The 23,010-nt window shown below is 37.9% G+C and overlaps 1 protein-coding gene across 1 annotated transcript in view; it reads right to left on the reverse strand.

Moving 5' to 3' along the window:
• wwox (WW domain containing oxidoreductase) overlaps nucleotides 1–23,010 on the reverse strand; it is a 303,723-nt gene that overhangs the window by 178,830 nt on the left and 101,883 nt on the right. Inside the window, exon 7 of the mRNA XM_073868407.1 lies at nucleotides 6,422–6,607. Coding sequence (XP_073724508.1) covers nucleotides 6,422–6,607 — 186 coding nt within the window. The remainder of the gene's footprint in view (nucleotides 1–6,421; nucleotides 6,608–23,010) is intronic.

A 23,010-nucleotide genomic window follows, 5' to 3' on the forward strand; every position in this document is an offset into this window, starting at 1 on the left:
TTATGCGCTTTACATAACAACCAATCAAAATGTCACATTCCCCCTATGACAAGCTCAGTGCGGCCTGTGTTGCTTTTTGACACGTTACATCTCTGCTTGGGTAAACAACAACATCTGCGGGCGTCTTCTGTCCTAGCAGGAGCGTTTTTACAAACACTAGAGGTGTGAACTGCATGAGAGTGGGAAATTTGTTGATTAAAACAAAACCATAATGAAAAAATAGATACTTTTTTTTGCATAAAACAGCCTAAGGTGGTTTGTTGGTTTAACTTAATGATTTAAGTTGCTATAGTAGCACTCAAGTCCTGGCCAGATTGGTGGTCTTAAGATGGTTTTCCCAGCCATTTTAGTTAGTTTCTTTCATAACACTTCAAGCAGGGCTATAATCTTCATACTTTATTCAACAAAAAAAACACAGTATGACTGTTTATTGTCTAAACTCTCTAACAATATTGGGTTTTGCAACCTAAACAAATGTCCAAGCGGGCTCAGGAATAAAAATAAGAAAAATAAACTTTAAAATAAGATAAAACTATATATTTCTTACCCTACAGTCACATTAGCTACAAAAGTGAGCGACACCGAGCGACACACGCTAGACAGAAAGAAACTCCGGTGGCCTTGCAACCAATTTGGTGAGCTGCTCCATTCGTTTTACTTTGTTATCTGACGACGACACCAACGTAACCGCTAAAATGTACATTTATAATTGACTGACATGTTTGTCTCAACGAAAATGAACCTTCTGACAACCACACAATGTCGCAAGCGCTCTTGGCAAACAGATGCAGAGGTGTGTAGTAACGAATTACATTTACTTCGTTACATTTACTTGAGTACATTTTTCGGGTAACTAGTACTTTTAGAGTAAATTTAAGGATGGGTACTTTTACTCTTTCTCAAGTACATTTCTAGTGAAAAAACTGTACTTTTACTTCGCTACATTCGGCGGCGTTACTGCGCTACTGTCAAATGGTAATAATTAATGAATATATATATTTTTAAAGTTTATAGGGCGTGTTCGAAAATTGCGCGAAACAGGCTGCGTCACCCTTTAGCGCGCGACCGCGCGGTCACCCTTTTAGCGCGCGCGGCCCCGTAGATGATAGGAGAAGCAGATGAGGGCGCGTGTGCGTTGTGCGAGTTATCGGAGGCAGATCATGCGTGGCTTCAAGTTCGGTTTATGTTTTCACTCCAAGAGGTCAAAAAGAATAGTTTCATAATGTGATGCGTGCTTTGTTCAATAAACGAGCTGACATCTCAGCGTACAGGAATTCAAGATCCAGCCTGAAGTAAGTGTCACAGTATTGTCTATTTGAACACTATTAATGGTCATTTCACACACTGTCCGAGTTTTTTTGCCATATGCACTCTTGTGCAAGCGATTACAAATCCTAATGTAAGTTAAACCATACAAACAGCACGTTCACAAATGCACATTTCCATATCATTTTCCCACAACTAAACAAACTGAACAGCATAATGTAATGACTGCATTTATACACAAATCCGGACACCTCACTAATGTGTAGAAAATACATTAAAATAAAAACGGGATTGTATTTTATTTAAATCCTTCCTAAAGAATGAATGAATAAAAATAAAAGAATAAAGATTGATTTGAAAGAAACATGTATTATATATTATAATAAATGTAGAGATGATTTGCAAAAACAGATAAGTTCCATTATGAAAATCTAAAATGATCATTTTTATTAAGCTCCTGTTTATGTTCAGTAATTGCAATTTAATGGCAATGAAAATAACCTATATATCATATAAAAAGATGATAACAAACAGACACACATGTTCTTATTTGTTTACTGTTTGCATGTTTAAAGGCAGATGCTGACAAGTTTGTGTTGTGAACATGAAAATAAATACACAGTTAACCGTCAGAAAACATGTGTGTGTGTGTGTGTTTGAGATTTTTTCTCAAATGACACGTTATGTGATGTTAATGTATCCATTGCAGGACTGAGATGCTGTTTTACTTGTATATAAGCAGAACAATGAGACTCTTTAAGGAGAGATTTGTGAAAACCCTCCAAGTAGTCTGAAATTCAGTGCTTTTGCGCTACTTCTCTATCAGATCAGAAGTAACGAGTAACTAACTACTTGAGTAGTTTTTTCATCTAATACTTTTTTACTCTTACTCAAGTAAATAATTAGATTGATACTTTTACTTTTACTTGAGTACATTTTTGTATAAGTACTTGTACTTTTACTTGAGTACAGATTTTGGGTACTCTACCCACCTCTGAACAGATGAGAGGTTTGAAAAGGACACTGACGCACACAGGCGAGAGAGTTCGGGTCTTCTCGGGTCCGTTCAGAAAAAACACATTCATTTTTAAATTACCCGAGACCCGATGCCGCTATTATTGTACCCGACCCGTGTCCGAGGCACATGTGAAACTTTTAGACCCGAACCCGATCGGGTCTCGAGTCGGACCTCGGGTTTTCGGATCTAAGTGGACCCGTGAAGACCTCTAACACACGCACCCGCTTGATGGGCGTTCCTTAGCTAGTATCTAAAAGCGGTATCAAAAGTCACTCAAGAGGTATTGTTAAGTTACAAGAATGATATTTTTGGATTTAAAAGTATTTATTTAACGATAAAAGTAACAAAATATATGAGGTAAAATGGCTTTCACACGCCAATGAAGCGTGTAAACTCAAAATGTTTGAGCAGCAAACTAGACGCGGTAGATGCGACTTTGAAGCCTCAAACACGGCTGGTTTGAACCCACGGTTAGTGTTTGATGTTTTTGTAAAGAATACACATTTAGTATATCTCTAGTATATTTTATTTTAGTGATACCTCTCATTTATGCTGTGATTTTTGCAAGATGTACAATATAATTGCTGTAAAAACATATAAATGCTGATTCCGGTGTGTAATGCTACATTATTGCAATGCTGGAGGATTACGACAAAGGCTTGCGCTTATTGGCCGGGCACATTTAGTTTACGAACTAACAATTGGATGCCAGTCTCATTAAAGGCTCTCTAAGCGAATAATGTGCGACGTCACTTCCTGTTGATGTTTGAACTGTTTTCAAACAAACGGAGCGTAGCTAACGCCTCCCCCTCCCTCGCCCTTCCGTGCTTTCATGAACGCGCCCAACCCCCACCCCCAAATCCTTCTTGTCATTTATTGGCTGGAACACTTTGTTATGTTTTGTTGTGCTAGGTTTGGCCACTATGTTGATATTGCCGTTTGTCGAGCCTGAGCTGTCTACAGAGATCGCGTTTTTTTACAGTTTGATCAGCGGACAGGCAGCAAGCAGATAGTGAGGAGATGTTTGCTGTATGTAACAAAAAATGTTTTATGGTCTAAAACGCCTCAATTCGCTTAGAGCGCCTTTAATATGCGGATCAGCATCCAGGAGGTGATTTGCATCGACTATTTATGGTTAAAAATGGGTGTGTACAGGACAGGACATGAGGCAGATTCACGTACGCACACTTTTAGGTGATCTGTGATTTATAATAGGCACATTTCTTGGTTGCGTGCATACGTATGGTTTTATAAATCTGATTTTTTTTTGGCGTACGCTATTTTTGGCTTTTGTGCATACATTGACTTTTAGTAAGGATCATACGCACAGTTTTATAAATGAGGCCCCGGGGGTTTTCAAACTGGGGTATGGGGACACTCAAGTAAGCCCTAAAATGTTCTAAGGGTGTCCCCATAAAATTCACAATGGCAAAAATTGTAGTCTACTGTGTAGCCAATTATTTAAGACAATACACTCTAAGGGCCCTATTTTAACGCTCTAAGTGCATTGTCTAAAGTGCACGGTCTAAATGGGCGCATCCGAATCCACTTTTGCTAATTTAACGAGGGGAGAAATGGTTTATGCGCCAAGCGCATGGCCTTAAAGGGTTATTCCTATTTTCGTAATGAGTGTGTTTTGGGCGTAACGTGCAATAAACCAATGAGAGTCTCAACTCTCATCCCCTTTAAAAGTAAGTTGCGCCTGGTGCCATGCCTAATCCCTAATTAGAAAGCAGAATTTGTAAACTGAAAAACTAAGCGGAGGAAGACCACCAATTTAAGAATGTTAAAATTTTTTGTTGTGAAATATTTATTTTTATTACAATCTTTAAAAAACATTTTCTTTCAGTCATTGAAGTAAACATAGCAGGCTTTTAATTGCTGTAAATGTATTGATATCCTACATAATTATTGTAATCTCATAAAATAATTTGCAAATATACAAGAAAAGGTTTGTACTCTAAAAATAAAGAAAAAGAGATAAAGAATTTACGAATGTGCAGAGAGCCGTTTTAGCACTCGGACAGCGCCATGGATTTTTTAAAAAGCGTTACATTACTTACGCCTTCTAACGTCTCATAATCGGTCCTCATTTATGTCCAAGAGACTCGATAATAGTCTTTAACATTTGAATCCTTAAATTTTTCATATTTAAAAGCTTTTCATGCTGCTGCGCATCCATGTGTGTGATAAGCAAACCTGCATTGTTGTCCCATTTGTAGGCGCATATTACTAATGCGCTCATTTAATAACAAAAACAATATTGCGTCATTGACCTCAGACTAGGTTTTAGTTGGTCAATGGCGTAGTCTATTTTAGTTGCCTCAAAATAGCAACGCGTCAACAATGCACCTGAACACACCTTGTTTTCACACCAGAACGCCCATGGGCGCAACATTGGGCGTAAATGCATTTGCTATTTAAACAACGTGGTGCTAAACGTGAAAATTATAATTGCGCTAAGTTGAAACTAGCGAAAGACACTTGCGTCGCACATTGCGCCGGGTGTATGATAGGGCCCTAAAAGTCAATAAGGGACGAGCCCAAGCCTGCTGGTTTGTAATTTAACCCATGCTGGGTTGTTTCGCCCCAAACTACTGGGTTGTTTTAACCCATTGTTGGGTCAAATATAAAAATTTTCTGGGTTAATTTCATCCCAGCTACTGGGCTCGTCCCTTTTTGACCCAACGTTGGGTTGAAAATAATTGGGTCTTTATAATATAACAGTTACTATTTACACAGCCTATATGTATCGTCATACAAAAATTGTTTGATTTAAATGGGTATACAGTTTTAAGAAGGGGGTCCCACGCAAAATGTTCATCATATTTGGTGATCATAAAGTTTGAAAACCCCTGCAGTAGACCATTATAAAGATACTTGTAGTTGCTTATTTTTAGTATCTAACTCCATTAACGCTGTTTGCAAAACATCACGAGAGTGAGTAATCGCACAGTTGTATTTTTGGGTAAACCTTTAGCCATTCCATATCCATCCTCACAGTAGCACTTTGCACATGTTGACTTTGTCATCATCTCGTGTCTGTGATAATCCACACGGCCCTCCCACCAGAGGCATTCTGGGGTGCAAAGTCTATTTTCAGAGCAGAGGTATGAAAAGGTCGGGTCAGACTGGTATTTAATGACTCCAGTATCCTGCTTTAAAAAGACTGAAGTATGAAAGCACGAATCTGTCCGGCGTGAAGTTTCAGAGGTGAGTTTTCTGTCCATGATATCAGTGGGCGCCTTGTTTGGATTCGTGAGGCAAATACCAGCACCCATCTGTTCTGTCACTTAAGCCCCGGTGCAATAGCACAGATAAACCTCCCTGTTGACTCCATTTTATATTTTGCCCTCAATTTCTCTCTTTCCCTCAGAGTAGCTTTTCGTTGGCTCGTCTGGGGTGTCAAGGTTTAATTCTGTGTTTAAGGCTTTGGGAAACATAATCTCTTTCCTGGGTTAGAGGTCAGATGGTGAGCTCAAAAGCCACATATTAAAGGTCGTGAAAATGATAGAGATGTGGAGGTAGGAAGCGGATGTTGAAAATGATCAGGTGTAGTAGAGAAAGATAATAAAAAGAATAAACTGTAAAGTTAAATGAATGAGTTTGCTGAGACCAGCGGAGAGATAAGTGTGATAACACGTAAGTGATTTTACTGTTTGAGGAGAGGAAATGAGACGGTTTAAGATCTTATTCTTCCTTTGGCACTAAGGGATTGTTCCTCTAATAATAAACCCCTTAACTTATGCACTGAAAAAATGTTTTTTAAAAAGATAGTTTTGCATGTTGTCATGTTCATACCATTGCAAAAAAAAAAACAGAGACTACAGCTACTAAAGCTTTAATACCAAAGGCTTCATCTGTGTCTTACCAAACTATTGTGTGACTTCAGAACACTTTGAAAACCGCAAATATTGCACCTGGCTTTATACAGCTTAAAAGCTTCAACAAACCATTACAGTTTGACACTGGGTTCAGTTTGTGTATGCTTTTTGCGCTAGTATCACCCATGACCTCAAAGATGTGCTATGGAAAAGATAGATAGACTTGCGAAGTTTCTTGGATGCAGTATCAAAATGCAGGCTTTACAATTTTGAGGTCAGGACTATCTTAGGGAAAAAAAATGGACCGTCTCACCTGTGAGACTCTGAGGAGACCACCACCACCCGAGCTGGAGCGGAGCACCGCAAAACGTCCTGCAGGAGCTGAACCAGGTAGAAATGACCGAGGTGACAGATCTGAAAAGTGGATTCAAGCCCATCCTCTGTTAGACTCCAGGGCTGCGTGCAGACTGCCGCATTACACACCAGAATGTGCAGTGGCCTGCATATACGAAAAAAAAACATCTTGTTGTAACACTTAACATGACAATATCTGTTGAATTGTTTCTATAGAACCAAAATAACATGTTCTGCAACAATGTAAACTGCTAAAACTTGAAATGGCAATACTTGGACTATGTGTTAATCACAAAATAGTCATTTAAACTTTTGTTAAAGGGATAAATGCAGATTATGTCATCACTTACTTATTCACAAGTTGGTCCAAACCTTTATAAAGTTCTTTGTTTATCTGAACACAAATGAAGATATTTTTAAAAAGTTTGTAACCAAACAGATCTAGGGTATCATTGATATTCATAGTAGGAAAAAATAATACTTTGTAAATGTAAATGGTGCTCCAGATCTGGTTGGTTATAAACACTTTTTAAAATACTGTATCTTCATTCAAGAAATATATAAAAGTTTGGAACAAATTGAGGGTAAATATATATTTTTTACGGTGCACTGTCACTTTAAAAGTCTAAAAGGGTTGTTCCTATTCTCGTAATGAATAATGGGTGTGTTTACGTGCAATAAAACCAATGAAAGTCTAAGCTCTCATCCCCTTTAAAAGCCAGTTGCGCTCACAACATGCTGATTCCTTATTTAGATGATGGAATTTGCAAACTGAAAAACTAATCGGAGGAAGAAGACCAGCTGTTCAAGATTGATGTTAAAAAATTACGTTGTTTTCATTTGTATCATTATTATTATTTTTTTTATTAAAACCTTTAAAAGTCATTTTCTTTCAGTCATGGAAGTAAAAGCAGGCTTTTAATAGCTGTAAATGAATGGATAGCCTACATGATCTGTGTTATCTCAAAAAATAATTTACAAATATGCAAGAAAAGGTTTGTACTCGAAAAATACTTTATTTGTAACAAACAGGAGATAAAGGATTTACAAACGTGTGGAAAGTCGAAACTTTTTAGCCATGAGCATTGTTTAAAAAGGTTCTCATCATATCCACAGGTACCAAGTCATTATATACAATAAATCAGTAGGGGTAACATTTAAAAAACACATTTAAAAATATAATAGATGCAATATTTACATTTGTTTAAAGCAAAGCATTTAATTACATACCAGGCTACAGGTGAATCAGCTTTTTACGCCTTTTAACATTTTGTAATTGGTCCTCATTTATGTCCGAGAAACTCAATAATAATATTTTACATTTTAATCATTTGATTTTTCATTTTTTTAAACGTTTGTGTGCTGCTGAGCATCCATATTTGTGATAAGCAAACGCACGTTGTCATTCTGTTTATAGGCGCATATTACTAACACGCTCTTTAAATGGACAGTCGACTTTTTTTGAAAATATGCTATGCATTTTTCAGCTCCCTTAGAGTTAAACATTTGATTCTTACTGTTTTGGAATCCATTCAGCTGATCTCCGGGGCTGGCGCTTGCACTTTTAGCATAGCTTAGCAAAATCCATTGAATCTGATTAGTCAATTAGCATCGAGCTAAAAAATAACCAAAGAGTTTCAATATTTTTCCTATTTAAAACTTGACTCTTCTGTAGTTACATCGTGTGCAAAGATTGATGGAAAATTTAAAGTTGTGATTTTCTAGGCAGATATGGACTTTGCTGCCATAACATGGCTGCAGCAGGCCCAATGGTATTACGCAGTAACTGAAAATAGTCCTCTTAGTAACTTTCAATAGCAGGGGACTATTTGTGCATAATATCATTGCGCCTCCTGCAGCCATGTTACAGCAGCAAAGTCCTTGATTATTACACCAGAATGAGAGTATAGTTACTAGCTATATCTGCCTAGATAATCACAACTTTTAATTTTCGGTCTGTTTTAGCACATGATGTAACTACAGAAGAGTCAAGTTTTAAATAGGAAAAATATCAAAATATTTTTAGGCGTGATGCTAATGGTCTAATCAGATTCAATGGATTGTGCTAAGCTATGCTAAAAGTACTAGCGCCAGACCTGGAGATTCCAAAATGGTAAAAATCAAATCTTTAACTTTAGTGGAGCTGGAAAATTAGCATTTTGGAGTGTCCCTTTAAATAACAAAAAAAATATTGCGCCATTTAGCTGCCTCAAAATAGCAACACGCCAACAATGCGCCTGAACACTCCTCGTTTTCAGACCAGAACGCACATGGGTGCAAAATTGGCCTGAAATGCATTTGCTATTTAAACAACGTGGCGCTAAATGTGAAAATGATAAATGCGGCAGGTTCAAACTAGCAAAAGACACTTGCGTTGCGCATTGCGCTGGGTGTAAGATAGGGCCCAATGTGTTGAAATGACGGATAATGTGTTAAAAAGCATAACAGAAAAAATTTGCAAAAATGTACACATCTTTTCTCTCTTAGTGTACACTGTAAAAACATGCAGCATTTTTGTCAAATCAACATGTATTTTTGTTACTTTAACTTAAAAAATAAGTTAAACAATTTCAACTTGATTTTACAAGTTATGTCAACTTATCACAAGGCAACACTTAAAATAGTAGTTTCAATCGACTGGAAAAAACAATTTTTTTAACTTCATGCTGCATTTTTTACAGTGTAGCTAAAATTAACCTAGTAAGACCTGGATGTAGGAGGACATCACTTTTTTTGTTGTTTGCACCATAACACTTAATTCTGTGTAACTGGAACCTGTTGTACAAACATGGACAAATACACTGCTTCATGTTAAAATATTTGGTTATTATATTTATTGGTTCTTCCTAACCCCAAAATAGCAGAGTCAAATCTGAAAAAAGACAAACAAAATCTCGGGTCTTAGGAGGTTGAATTAATTAATTAAAATAATGACATAACTCTGCAACTACAATACACAAGTAAGATTATCGAATAAACAATTGCACAAAATCAAAACTATTTAAAACAAACTAAATTTAAGTTGAACTCTGCTGAATTAAAGCTCAAAAAGTGTCCAAACACACAAACACTCCATCAAATCTCTTCCAAGGTCAGTCTGGGTAAACATCCATCGATCAGCATGAGAAAGGTCAGAGATTTCGAAAAAGTCCAGGCAAGATCTTTTTTGTGACAGAGTCGCTTCAATGGTCCTGAAACCACAGCCGTACGGCAAAATAATCTGAATCCACCCCACCAATTTTTAATTTCTTCCATTAGAATTAATTAGGAAGCCCACGGGCAATTTGTGTACTCCATATTTAATACTGCCTCCACTATTAATTAAAAACTGGTTGCTGGAAAATTAATGGAGGAATTGTTATGCCCCGCTTTAATGAGTCTTCTCTATGACATTAAAAAAAGTACACTTCATATTTCCCTTCAGGTACCGTGCGGAACGTTGCCGCGTGCATCAGTGGAAATGCAGAGGATTATGGGATATCTACAGGGCCACGGTTACAAGCGCTTCTATTAGAAACATGCAGGTGCTGCTTAACCAGCACTGTAGAGATCATGTTATAGTTACTGACCTTTTAAATAACAAAGGACAAGGAGCATGACGCTTATTCTTGTCTCATTATAGAAAAGCTGCTACCTTTATGTCTAAAATACAGTATGACGTATACACATATGGCATCTAAATGAGTAACCTCTATTGCTGAATCATATTTAGTTTTATGGTTTACACTACAAATATTTTGAAACTTCAAAGCCCTTATCGCTGTTTAGGGCCCTTTTATTGGATCACCACTAAATTACAAACAGATGGTAAATAATGAAGATTATTGGTTTATGCATTTGGCACTTTTATCCACTTTTATTATTACAATGTATTCATTTTAGGTGTGTTTTTCTTGCAATTGACCTTTTGTGATGCTAACACAATTGAGCTAAAGAAACTTTATACACAATTATACAGCAGTTACATTGGTAATGCTAATATATGTTTCTAACATTAAACTTTATACAATTGAATAAAAGTTAAAGAAACTAAATAAAGAAAAAAATACCAATTTTTGTCCAATAAATCTCAATTCAAAGACTGACATCAATATAAAACATCTAAACGAAGATCTTCATGAACAGGCCCACTGTCTGAAATCCAAACCTTACACTAAAAAATCTTCATCAGACATAAGCAAACATCATCTTTCACAATAAAATGCGCACGAGTGCTCAGCTCAGGATTGCCCAAAGGGCACCAAGATGCTCCGGTACCCAGGAGAGCAGTTCATCTCCCGCTGGAGAACACGATTCGCTGGAAACATCTGTGGAGGAAACAGATCTCCTGTCCTCCTCTGACTGACAATCTCACAGTCACGGGCACGGATCCTGGCGCTCACACACATGCGTGTGCACTCAGATCTCTCTAGAACTTAATGAAGCGTGGACTCAAAAAGAGGGAGTGATTGTACCTGGGAGAACACCATTAAACTTTATGACTTTCATGCTCGGCTTTGAAACCGTGTAATGGAAGAGGAACATGTCTGTGATCGCTGGCGAGCGGATGATAACGCGTCCCATGGGCGCTCTGCGAGACAGGAAGACTCCGGTATTGCCCGGAAAACCTGGAGCATGGTGGGGTACTGCCATCCTGTACTTCAGGCTTCAAAGAAGCTCGTACCACCCTGTACTTCAGGAATCGTTCACCCAAAAATGAAAATTTTGTCATCACCCTTTGTGCTGTTTTAAAGTTTGACTTTCTTCTGCAGAACACAAAATTCGATATTTTGAAAAATGTATAATCATTTTTGGCTTTTATATAGTAATATAATCACTTTGTATGATGTAAACACTGGAAATCATTAAATATTCACTTTTAAATCATTGATCAATTCATGCATACAGAGCCCAGAACAAATATGGGTGTGCTCACTTTATCCTAACCAAACTGCGCCCGAGCATGTTTGACTCCCAAAGCCTGGTTCGCTTGACTAGTGTGATCACTCTGTACACTCAAAAAAATTATTCATTGGATTAACTCAATAAAATTGTGGGCAGGATTTCCATCCAATATGGATGTGTACCCCTAACTCATAAAAAATGCCTTTACACAATAAAAATATATTGAGTTTGTCCAACTCAATTTAAAGTAGATGGCAGTACTCAATTAGTTGCCTCAACTCAATTTAGTGTAGTCTGAGTAACTCGATTTAGCGTAGTTTGAATAACTCAATGTAGTGTAGTCTGAAGAACTCAATTCTGTTATTTTATATGAAACGTTTTTATATCATACTAATTAACATAAGCACATGTTAGCATGCTAACAATAATAACATATGATACTTTGGATGAGCATGTGAGAAGAGACTGATCTCCAAACAAGCATTACCACAGTTACTGCTCATTGAGAGAAAAACGTCACATCCACAACCTAACCACAAGCGCCACTCTTCTGCATGATGGTAACCAAACAATTTGAAAAAATATAACACAAATGCTTCTAAATCAATAAGATAAACGGACATTAAACACTATTAAGTCTTTCTCTTTACCTAAAAATGCAGAAAATAACACTTAATTAAAAAATTACTCTCCAAAAGCAGTTGCATGCAAAGCATGCTGGGAAATTCTTTTTCCAGAACCCAAACTCAAAATAATTGTGTTAACGCAAATAAAAATAAATCAATAAATTATAGTACATATTTATTTTGTGTTATGCTAATTAAATATATATACTTATTGCTCTTAATTAGGTATTTTAAATTAATTGAACACAATTTTAATGTGTCATTTCTAAGAAGGGCTTGAATCATTTTTTTGAGTGTACCGTGCCCAGGCGCGGTTTGGGAAAAAATCACACCTGCTATGTGAACTGTTCTTGTTGAAATTTTGCAAGGAAACAATATTTTTTCGACATATTACACTGTAAGAGCACTAACTTTACAAAATTATGTTACTTGGTGCCATGAAAAAACTTTTGTATGTTTTGAATAATTTTTCAAAAACATGCTCAACCAAACGGTTGATTTGTCACTTTATGGTAAATGTAGAAAAGCTAAGGTAATGTTTTCAGATCATTCAGAGTGTACTATTTGCTATGAAATATATATTTCTGATCATTCATAGCTATGAATATGACACAGCTATTGTTATTTCTTATTGAATATATTGAGATCATTTTTAAGTATGTATTTTTGCCACTTCTGGATTTTTTTTGAAATAACTATAATGAATTCATATAATTAATGTAAGGAAATCATAATTTCTGATTAATAAATCAAAAAATTACTTCGTAAAATGATTAAATAAAATTGTTTAAAGGATTGTTGGCTTACTCTACACAGCATTGCTGGTTTACAAAGAAATGTTAAAGGGGCCATGTCACAAGACTTTTATAAGATGTCAAATAAATCTTTGGTGTCCTTAGAGCACATATGTGAAGTTTAAGCTCAAAATAACATGTAAATAATTTATTATAGCATGTTAAAATTGCCACTTTGTAAAAATGTGCCGTTTTGGGTGTGTCCTTTAAAATGCAAATGAGCGGATGAAGTGCAAACACTGATCACAATGATGGTGGTTTGTTGAAATTAAAACTTAGTTGTGCTGTGAATTATTTTCTCTGTCTCTCCCTCTCTGGACTAAAAGGCAGTGCTGTGGTTGGAAAGTGCAAATTAAGGGGCGGAATTATTATAATAAGAGCTCCTTCTGACATCACAAGGGGAGCCAAATTTCAATGACATTTGTGACCCGTCACGGAAACCAGGGACACAAGTCGGCAGCACAAGTTTCGAGAAAATGAGAAACAAAGTTTTTTTTTCAAAATTTGTGATTTTCGTTTTATTGCAGAATCTGTTAGTTGAGATCACGAAGAAGCCTCTCCATGTTTGAGATAGCAGTTTATGTATATTTAAAAGCGTACATTTTGCGGTTAAAATAGGCTTGTTTTCCAGAGATTCTAGCGTGCAGCGGGGGGCGTCATTGTCTGTGTGTATATTTACATACTGGATAAGCTTGTGTTTTCGCCTCCGCCCCCAAAGGGAACAGCGTGACTACTAAATAAGGATAGTTCGCCCAAAACTGAAAATAATGTCATTAATGACTTACCATTATGTCGTTCTAAACTCGGAAGACCTCCGTTCATCTTCGGAACACAGTTTAAGATGTTTCAACATTAGATTTAGTCCGAGAGCTTTCTGTCTCCTCCATTGAAAATCTATGTACGGTTTCCATGTCCAGAAAGGTAATAAAAACATCCTCAAAGTAGTCCATGTGACATCAGTGGGTCAGTAAAATTGTGTTGATGCATCGAAAATACAGTTTGGTCCAAAAATAGCTAGAATTACGACTTTATTCAGCATTGTCTTCTCTTCCGGCTGGAGCGTGAAGTCACGTGACTGTAGTGACGTGGCTGCTCTGTCCCTTAAGACATGTTTGCTTAGTTTTATTTATTTTTTTCAAACTTATAGCGTGCGTCTCCCCAGACTGTAAATGAAGCTCGGGCGCACAAAACAAAAGAAATATAAAAGAAGCTGGGGCGGAACAAATAACAGTCAGCTGCATCGTACGTCAGCCGCGTCACTGACTTTATGGGGCGCCGCAGTCGGATGACGTCAAAGTACCGCGAGAGCTCTTTAAGAAATCTTACGGAGTAGTTTAATTTCGACTCGCTCTCGCGGTACTTTGACGTCATCCGACTGCGGCGCCCCATAAAGTCAGTGATGCGGCTGACTGTTATTTGTCCAAACACACAGAAGTTACACAGAGATCGTTGAATTCTTTATATAATATTGGCTACATGTTTTGTCTATCAATATTTTCCATGAAGTCATTGGCTGATGGAGGAACGAGCGAGCGATTGGTAACATCTCTTAAGGACTTCACGTTTCCAACGGTGCTGTTTTTGGATTATCTATTATTTTAAATACAAACTTTGAAGGCGGGTTCATGTGTTTAATACCGGAGTGTAATCTGATATACCCTTACATGTTACGATGTAAATAGTCCTCATATTGTATATTATATTGTATTACCAGAAGTTCATGCGAAATAGACTATATATCTATATTTCACGGATTATACGCATTTGTGGACAAAAATCATTGGATGATTCACACATCTGAAACAGACTGGATTTGACTTGTGATCCCCACAAAGGTAACGTTAAAAGTCCTGTTTGTTTTTGCATTTTGTCATTCGGACTTCTGTAATAAAATACTACATATGCTGCTAGAACAGCTGTATCTCAAAACGGCTTTACAGGGGGTATGGCTTAGCTAAATGAGATGTAAATGAGCCCTATTGTCTCTCCAGCCAGGGAAAAGGGAAAGTGTTAACTTTTTTCTTTCTCAAATTTCTCAGCATTCTCTTTCTTGAATGTGTTACATTCAAATGGCCACAACTTCTCCAAATCTTATCAGATTTCCATGTGTTACACATCGTTGGAAAGCTTAGAATCTGCACTTTCAGAATCTATGAATAACTCAAAATGCCCCAGATCCGACTTGTGTCCCTACTTTCCGTGACTGGTCACATTTATTTATGTCTTAAGTGTATGTACAGATTAGAGGCAGAAACCAGGTCCGTGCTTATCTTAAAGAGACAGTTTACAATAATTTAAGTTTAATGTCTTAATGATCAGCGTCCTTATTTGTTTATCCCACAGCTGACATGGAACGTTATTAACCGGTTCAGGAACTTTATTTTTTTGTTCTAACTGGTTTAGGAAACCTGAATAGAAGACTAGAAATGTGTAAAGGATTAAAGTATGTACTAGTGGTGGGCCGATCCATTATTCAGTATCGATATTAGTCTGATATTGGCTAAAATGGCCAGATCGATTGTAGAAGTTGGGGAGTCCAATCCGATCCAATACCAACACAGACCTTGTCATGGCAATTTGGGGTAAAGCACGACTTGCTGAGCAACATGAATTTGAAAAAGTTACACTTTCAATTGTCCAAAGTTACACCTTAAATTTCATTTAGAATTTTTGTGCTGACTTATTAAAAATGTTGCTACTAGTCTGTTTGAAACATTTAAATAAAAATGAAGCAGCAGTATTGCACAATGTTTCATTTAGTCTTGAATTTGCACAGTCATTTGTTCTGTAGTTCTGCAGCTCTGTTTAAGCTTTTTGTATGGCTAACAAATGTGTTTTTTGCAGCTTAATTGATTTTAAAAGGGCGATAGGATGGTATTGGATCGGTATCGACAGATACTCAAGGTTGTGGTATCGACATTGGTATCAGACACAAAAAAGTGATATCGGCCCAGCCCTAGTATGTACAGCCATGTCACTCATCTCATTACAATATGCAAACTGGATAAACTGGATTGAATAAAATAATGTATTTTGATTATATAGTGAATGTCACACTAGCTGCTGACCAGCATAGGGAATCCCTATGGCTAATTTATAAGACATGTTGCTGATACACAGTGATGGGAATAACGGAGTTATAAATAAACGGCGTTACTAACTATCGAGTAATCAAATAAATGACTGTTTCCCCCCTTATAACGCCGTTATCGTTACTGACATTAAAATGCTGCACATAACTAAAATTGATCTAACTGAAGTGATTTTCACCCGTGTAGGCTCGCTCTCTCAGCCAGACACTGTTTTTCTTTTGTGTGTGTATGTGTTGTGAGAAACATAACTGATGACGATTGGTGTGTGTGTGTGTGTGTGTGTGTTAGAGGGGGTGGGACAGCCACATAGCTGATGATGATTGGCTTAATTTCCATCATTAGCCAACCAGAGGCAGAGTTCACACACAAGCACAGTCCGACTCCGAGCAGTGTAAAAAAACTTGGTCACTTTGTCGCTAGATTTAGCAACTTTCTATTACTTTAGCAACTTTATTTTAAAAAAACGACTAGGACAAATCTAGCTATCTTTTCTGGCGTGGCTGGAGACGTTTGCAGACTGACATGAAAACATGCGTCATTCTCTATTCTCAATGAGCAGCGGGTGCTGCTGCTGTGCCCCATCTTAAAGCACTGACAGGCAGCCCGGTCATCGCGCAGCAAGCACACCGGCGACAGGGCGATAGCAAGTACAACGAGCTCAAAGGTAGCGGTCGCAAACACGAAGCATAATAAGCACTTCTTTTCCATTGTTGAGGTGAAAGGCAAGAATGTTTGTGTAATGTGCAACTTATGCCCATGAAGAAAAAGTCTCTCCGCGTCTGTAGCAAGTAATTCTGATCGAATAAAGCACCTCACATCATCACATGCTGCCACAAAATTTGTGATTTCTCCTTAGTATCCATTTTAGTCATTTAACATTTTTAATATTTGGGGCATCAAAGTTATTTGAAATATTTGATTAAGTAACGCAATAATTATTTTCCCTGGTAATTTGTTACTTTTATAATGATGTAACTCAGTTACTAAGTCAGTTACAATTTGCAAGAAGTAATTAGTAACTATAACTAATTACTTTTTAAAAGTAACGTTCCTAACACTGTTGATACAGTACTGTGTGTTGTACCTTTTCTTGTTAATTAAGTCTTTTGGGGTTTCTTATGCTTAGAATTAGTCAAGGAGATTGATTCTTATAACTTCCTTCAAAGTTTGATCAATTGTGCATAAAGTTCAGACACGCTTTTTAACATTTTGGGTCAACCTCTGGCACAGCTTCAAAGCTGAAACTTGTGAAATCCTATAAGAGGTCCAGCATGTCATTGAAACACACCAGTGGCTTTGCTGTCATCACGTTATCCCTCAAACCCCCCAACCCCACAGAGCCCCCCCACATAATTTAACAAATCCCATTTTAACCCCTGCAAAGAACACTCGAGTTTTGAACATGCAAACACCAGCCACATTATCTTCATGAAATGTAAAAATCTAGTTATGGTTTGTAGCTTCTCTGCTGAGAGAAAACGGTAAGATACCCTTGATGATGCAGCGCAGATATTTTAAGCTATCGCAGGCCATAACAAGGCTTCTTAGGAGGGAAACTGAGATAATTTCTTCTTAAACAAAATCTCTCTCTCCCAAAATTTAATTTCTCTGGTCGATTTGGAAATGGGTCTCCGTGGAAAGAAGAGTTGTTGTTTGTATGATAATCCTGCTGTTGTGTCCTATGATTTAACAACTCTTGCTCATAGCGCACGATCGTTCGGAGACAGCCCCCCACCAGGCGTGTCCTAATAAGCAAAAAGCTAACAAATGGTTTTAATAGCTTAGCCCACATAATGTAAAAACTCCCTTTAAACTTATTAATGCGATCAGGGGGGTCTTCCGCAAATGTGCAATTTACGCATCATGGCGAGCGGGGGCGGTAATGACCGAGCAGGGAGGAATAACGCTCCATACTTACTTTAAAGAACCCCTAGGGCACGACCTTTGACCTGAGAATAATCTCTAGCCATAAAAGAATGATTGCTTTTGTCCTCCTCCACTCTGACTGGCCGTCATTAAGGGGCCGCGTTTATGGGCCGCAGAGAAAATGTGGGGCTAACAGAGAGATGCTTTAAAATAGACACACACACAGTAAACAGGGTTACACGGCATGAGCTAATGCCGACAGCATCTACAACAGTGGGGTCATAACCGAAGGGACATCCGGGTAACAGCAATTTAAGAACAATCTTTATCTAGGGCAAGATGTTAAAATTAAACAATGCATCCCTTTGAATTCGTGTGCATAGAGTCTGATATACAACATTTCTTTTACGGCATGATTTTTACACCTTTTTAATGACACTGTTCTTTAAAGTTAGTTAATAAATATTATTTTCCATGACAAAACTTTAGCCACGCTCCTTCTCCAACACGCTAAAGACACGCAAAGCCTAATCGGCAAAATGAATGACAGGTATGATTGGATAATAAGAGAATATGGGTTGTCTTACGGCGTTGTTTCTGGCTTTTGTTCACACAGGACGCGTTCTGTAAATGTTGTAGCAATGTTATGAGGTCCCCTTTACGGGAGCGATTCCAGAATCAATTGCGGGACGTGTTTGCGTTCACGCATAAGGCACACTGGCAATCGACTTTTCTGGGATCAACATGCTGTGTAGGAGGCTGTTTACACTTGGCATTAACATGCGTTTTCGTCGATCGGATCACAAGTGGACGACGTTGCCAGGTGTAAACGGTGTTCAAAACTTTTTGAGCTCGTCCACTTTCGACCACTTTCAACCACATCTAGAGGTAGTCGAAACCACTTTTGATCGGATCGCTTTGGAGTTGCGGAACGCACATGTGGTTGAATGTGTTCCAACAGCCACACGCGACCGTCTTCTCTCCGCCCATTTATCTAATCTGAGGTATTAAACACAAGTTTTACGTCTTTTTTTTTACTTCTGGCGTGAACATACGGTGAACTGCGCTATTTTTAGCCTTTCATTGATAAATCTAAAGCGGCTGATCTCCGTAGTTTCGTTTTGAAAGCGTGTGAAAGTTGCGCAATCCTATTTCATCAATTGCGCTGAAAATTCAGAGAAAGCTCTTACATACACATGTACAAAACACTGTGCAGCATGTTAACTTGCTAAACAAGCAGTGGACTCCGACATAATATTAGTTTGCGTCCATATGAACTCATAATTACTCCTGCTCGGGTTTGAATGACTCGCCCACTGTCTCACAGACCACCCCCTCACAGTATTCAGGACAGAAGCAGTCAAAAGTGGACGAATGAGACAGATTTAAATACCAGGTGTAAACGTAATGTGTCTCTCTCGTCCACTTGTGATCCGATAGATGAAAACACATCTTAATACCAAGTGTAAACAGCCCCTAAATGGGTTTTGGTAACACCCCAGGCTGCTACTTTCTAACCATGTCAGTACAGCATTTCTACAGTACAGCCACGGTGAATAGCCTCTTTCAAACAGTAATTTCGGTAAATTAGCATGAATTTATCAGAGTAAATTTACCAGTAAAAACAAAAGTGTGATGTTCACACACGCATTGATGTTCTGTCTTTTTACCAGTAAGACATCATTCACACATCAGTACCAAAATACCAGTAAACCTGGTGAGAAGCAGAAGTTACCTATGAATTGCTGCATGGTGAGGTCAGTGTTGTATTTGTAAACAATGGTGGGTTATGACCAGGCCCAAACGTAACCCGCGGCCACAGATTTCCACGGAAAACTGTGAAATTCCGCGGATTTATTGCCCGTCAAGCTCACATACCCCGCGCTTGAGCGTGTTTGTGACCAGTAACCGTCATTGACAACAAGCACACATACATATTCTATCCCGCGCCTTTGTGAGCCGTCATTGACGGGTACATTAACCCTGCTCGTGCTTGTTTTGACCATTTTAATGATAGAGAGCCTGAACCATTTAATATTCTGAGATCTCACTTGACTCTGTCATCTATGTGACGCAAGACAACATATGATAATTTCAAATCCAGTTACAAGACAAATGCTCTTGTTATGTTTAACATAAAGTTTACATTGCGTTGCAAAAATGATGAAGTTATCTTCATATGTTCTAAATTCATAATGAGAACGTATTAAGTTAACACAAGCATTTTTATTCTGCTATAATATATAACACTATAAACAATAAAATATGTAATTTTATATACAAAGTATAATTCTATCTTGACATGCACACTATCTGGTTCATGTTTGTCCAGTTTAATTCTCATTGGTTTGATGTATTCATTTTCATTGTAAGCCTTTAAAAAGTAATTATTTTAGATGCAATTTTGTAATTTTTACAGTTTAAATTCTCAATTTTTTTAAACATTTAAAATCATTCTGCAGAATTCCGCATATTTTTCAAAAAAAAAAAATCCACAGAAAAAGCAAAAAAGTCAGCAGATTCTGTCTGGCCCTGGTAATGACTTCATATCACCAGTCCGTATTTTGTTGTTTTCACTTCTGTGGCAAACGCTGACAGTCGCAGAGTTGCTTATGACCAATCAACATTGCATTAGGTGACTTTAAACGGAACTGAACTGGGGAAGAGTCTAAACCATCTTGGACAGCAGTAATGTTTACACATTAGGCAAAATAAGACGGTGTGCTACAGACGTTGGCAATTCGGCAAATATGGTAAGCTGTTTTAAACAACTATAGTGAAGATATGTGGATGTTATGGTGTGCTCGACTTTAAGCAGGGTGGAAATATCCATAAACAGTGCGGGGCAAACGCGTCATCTGTATCAAAACGTTATGATTGACCCAAAGCTGATGCTGTCCTTTCTAATGCCGGTAATCCTTATTCTCCATTCACACATAGCGCTTACTGTACAAGTAAATTACTGGTAATCTTATAACCTTTATTACTGGTAATTGGCACTACCTTTACCAGAAAGGTTCTGTTCACACATGACTTGTTAATTGCAATTTACCAGTAATTTACCAGTAGACTGTACACTCACCTAAAGGATTATTAGGAACACCTGTTCAATTTCTCATTAATGCAATTATCTAATCAACCAATCACATGGCAGTTGCTTCAATGCATTTAGGGGTGTGGTCCTGGTCAATACAATCTTCTGAACTCGTAACTGAATGTCAGAATGGGAAAGAAATATGATTTAAGGAATTTTGAGTGTGGCATGGTTGTTGGTGCCAGACGGGCCGGTCTGAGTATTTCACAATCTGCTCAGTTACTGGAATTTTCAAGCACAACCATTTCTAGGGTTTACAAAGAATGGTGTGAAAAGGGAAAACATGCAGTAGGGGGCAGTCCTGTGAGCGAAAATGCCTTGTTGATGTTAGAGGTCAGAGGAGAATGGGCCGACTGATTCAAGCTGATAGAAGAGCAACTTTGACTGGAATAATGACTCGTTACAACCGAGGTATGCAGCAAAGCATTTGTGAAGCCACAACACGCACAACCTTCAGGCGGATGGGCTACAACAGCAGAAGACCCCACTGGGTACCACTCATCTCCACTACAAATAGAAAAAAGAGACTACAATTTGCACGAGCTCACCAAAATTGGACAGTTGAAGAATGTTGCCTGGTCTGATGAGTCTCAATTTCTGTTGAGACATTCAGATGGTAGAGTCAGAATTTGGTGTAAACACAATGAGAACATGGATCCATCATGCCTTGTTACCACTGTGCAGGCTGGTGGTTGTGGTGGGGTATGTTTTCTTGGCACACTTTAGGCCCCTTAGTGCCAATTGGGCATCGTTTAAATGCCACTGCTTACCTGAGTATTGTTTCTGACCATGTCCATCATTATATGACCACCATGTACCATGTCACAATGCACCATGTCACAAAGCTTGAATCATTTCAAATTGGTTTCTTGAACATGACAATGAGTTCACTGTACTAAAATGGCCCCTACAGTCACCAGATCTCAACCCAATAGAGCATCTTTGGGATGTGGTGGAACGGGAGCTTCATGCCCTGGATGTGCATCCCACAAATCAACTGCAAGATTCTATCATATCAATATGGGCAAACATTCCTAAAGAATGCTTTCAGCACCTTGTTGAATCAATGCCTCATAGAATTAAGGCAGTTCTGAAGGCGAAAGGGGTTAAACACAGTATTAGTTTGGTGTTCCTAATAATCCTTTAGATGAGTGTATGTGTAAAAGGGTATGTCTATACACACACACTTTACCTAAATACACCTACTTTGCATTACAGCTGTTGTTTTAATATTATTTGAATCAAAACATCCTAAGTCCTAAGTAACACATTCCAAATGGTGCAAACGTTTTTATAATATAAGATATAATATAAGTCTCAGGTGTGCCTAGAATGTGTCTGTGAAGTTTCAGCTCAAAATACCACACAGATCATTTGTTAAAGCATGTCCAAAATGCCCCAATTTAGGCGGGAGCAAAAAAGTGCTGTTTACATTCGTGCACCTTTAAGTGCAAATGAGCTACTGCTTTCGGTTGCAAATAGATCTGATTCCTGTGAATACAGCCTGGGACAATAGTATTTAACTGCATTAATGCTATAACGTGCTAACAAACACATTTAGAAAAGCTTTGGGTTAAGTTAAACAGTCAGTCAGTTGCTATGGTCGGGGCTTTATCAGTGTTATGTCACCTTAACAAGAGAATCAAAACAGTAGGGATGCTCCGATCAATGCCGATCTCCACTAATAATACGTGGCCGATCACTATTCTGAATCGGACAGCCGATCTTATTACAGCTATTTCATGTACTACAGCTTTTGATGAGTAAGTCCTTATCGATCTAAAATCACTGTTAGTTTGAGTCGTTTATAACATGCATTTGAAAAAGCAACACTCGCCAAACATAATTATTAAACATATTCTTTATTATCATGAAAATACCTGAAAATGTTTGAAGAACAGCAATATAAATATATCCTTCAGCCATTTCATGGAGCTGCGTGTCATCACATCTGCGTGTGTATTGTTCTTCGTCTACAGCGTATTTTGAGTTTCTGCACGAGAGCGCCCCCTGGCTTTTGGATGTAGCGGCATTTCACCGTAATTCATTGAGAAACATAGCAAGCATTATCGGCCGATCGATCGGAGCATCCCTACAAAACAGCATGTCTAATGAGACTACTTTGGTTTAATGGGGATAATATATATATATATATATAATATGTTGTTCATTGTAAGGTGGTTGTGTTCACA

The sequence above is a fragment of the Misgurnus anguillicaudatus genome, chromosome 6 (genome assembly GCF_027580225.2).
Source record: "Misgurnus anguillicaudatus chromosome 6, ASM2758022v2, whole genome shotgun sequence".
Lineage (NCBI taxonomy): Eukaryota > Metazoa > Chordata > Actinopteri > Cypriniformes > Cobitidae > Misgurnus > Misgurnus anguillicaudatus.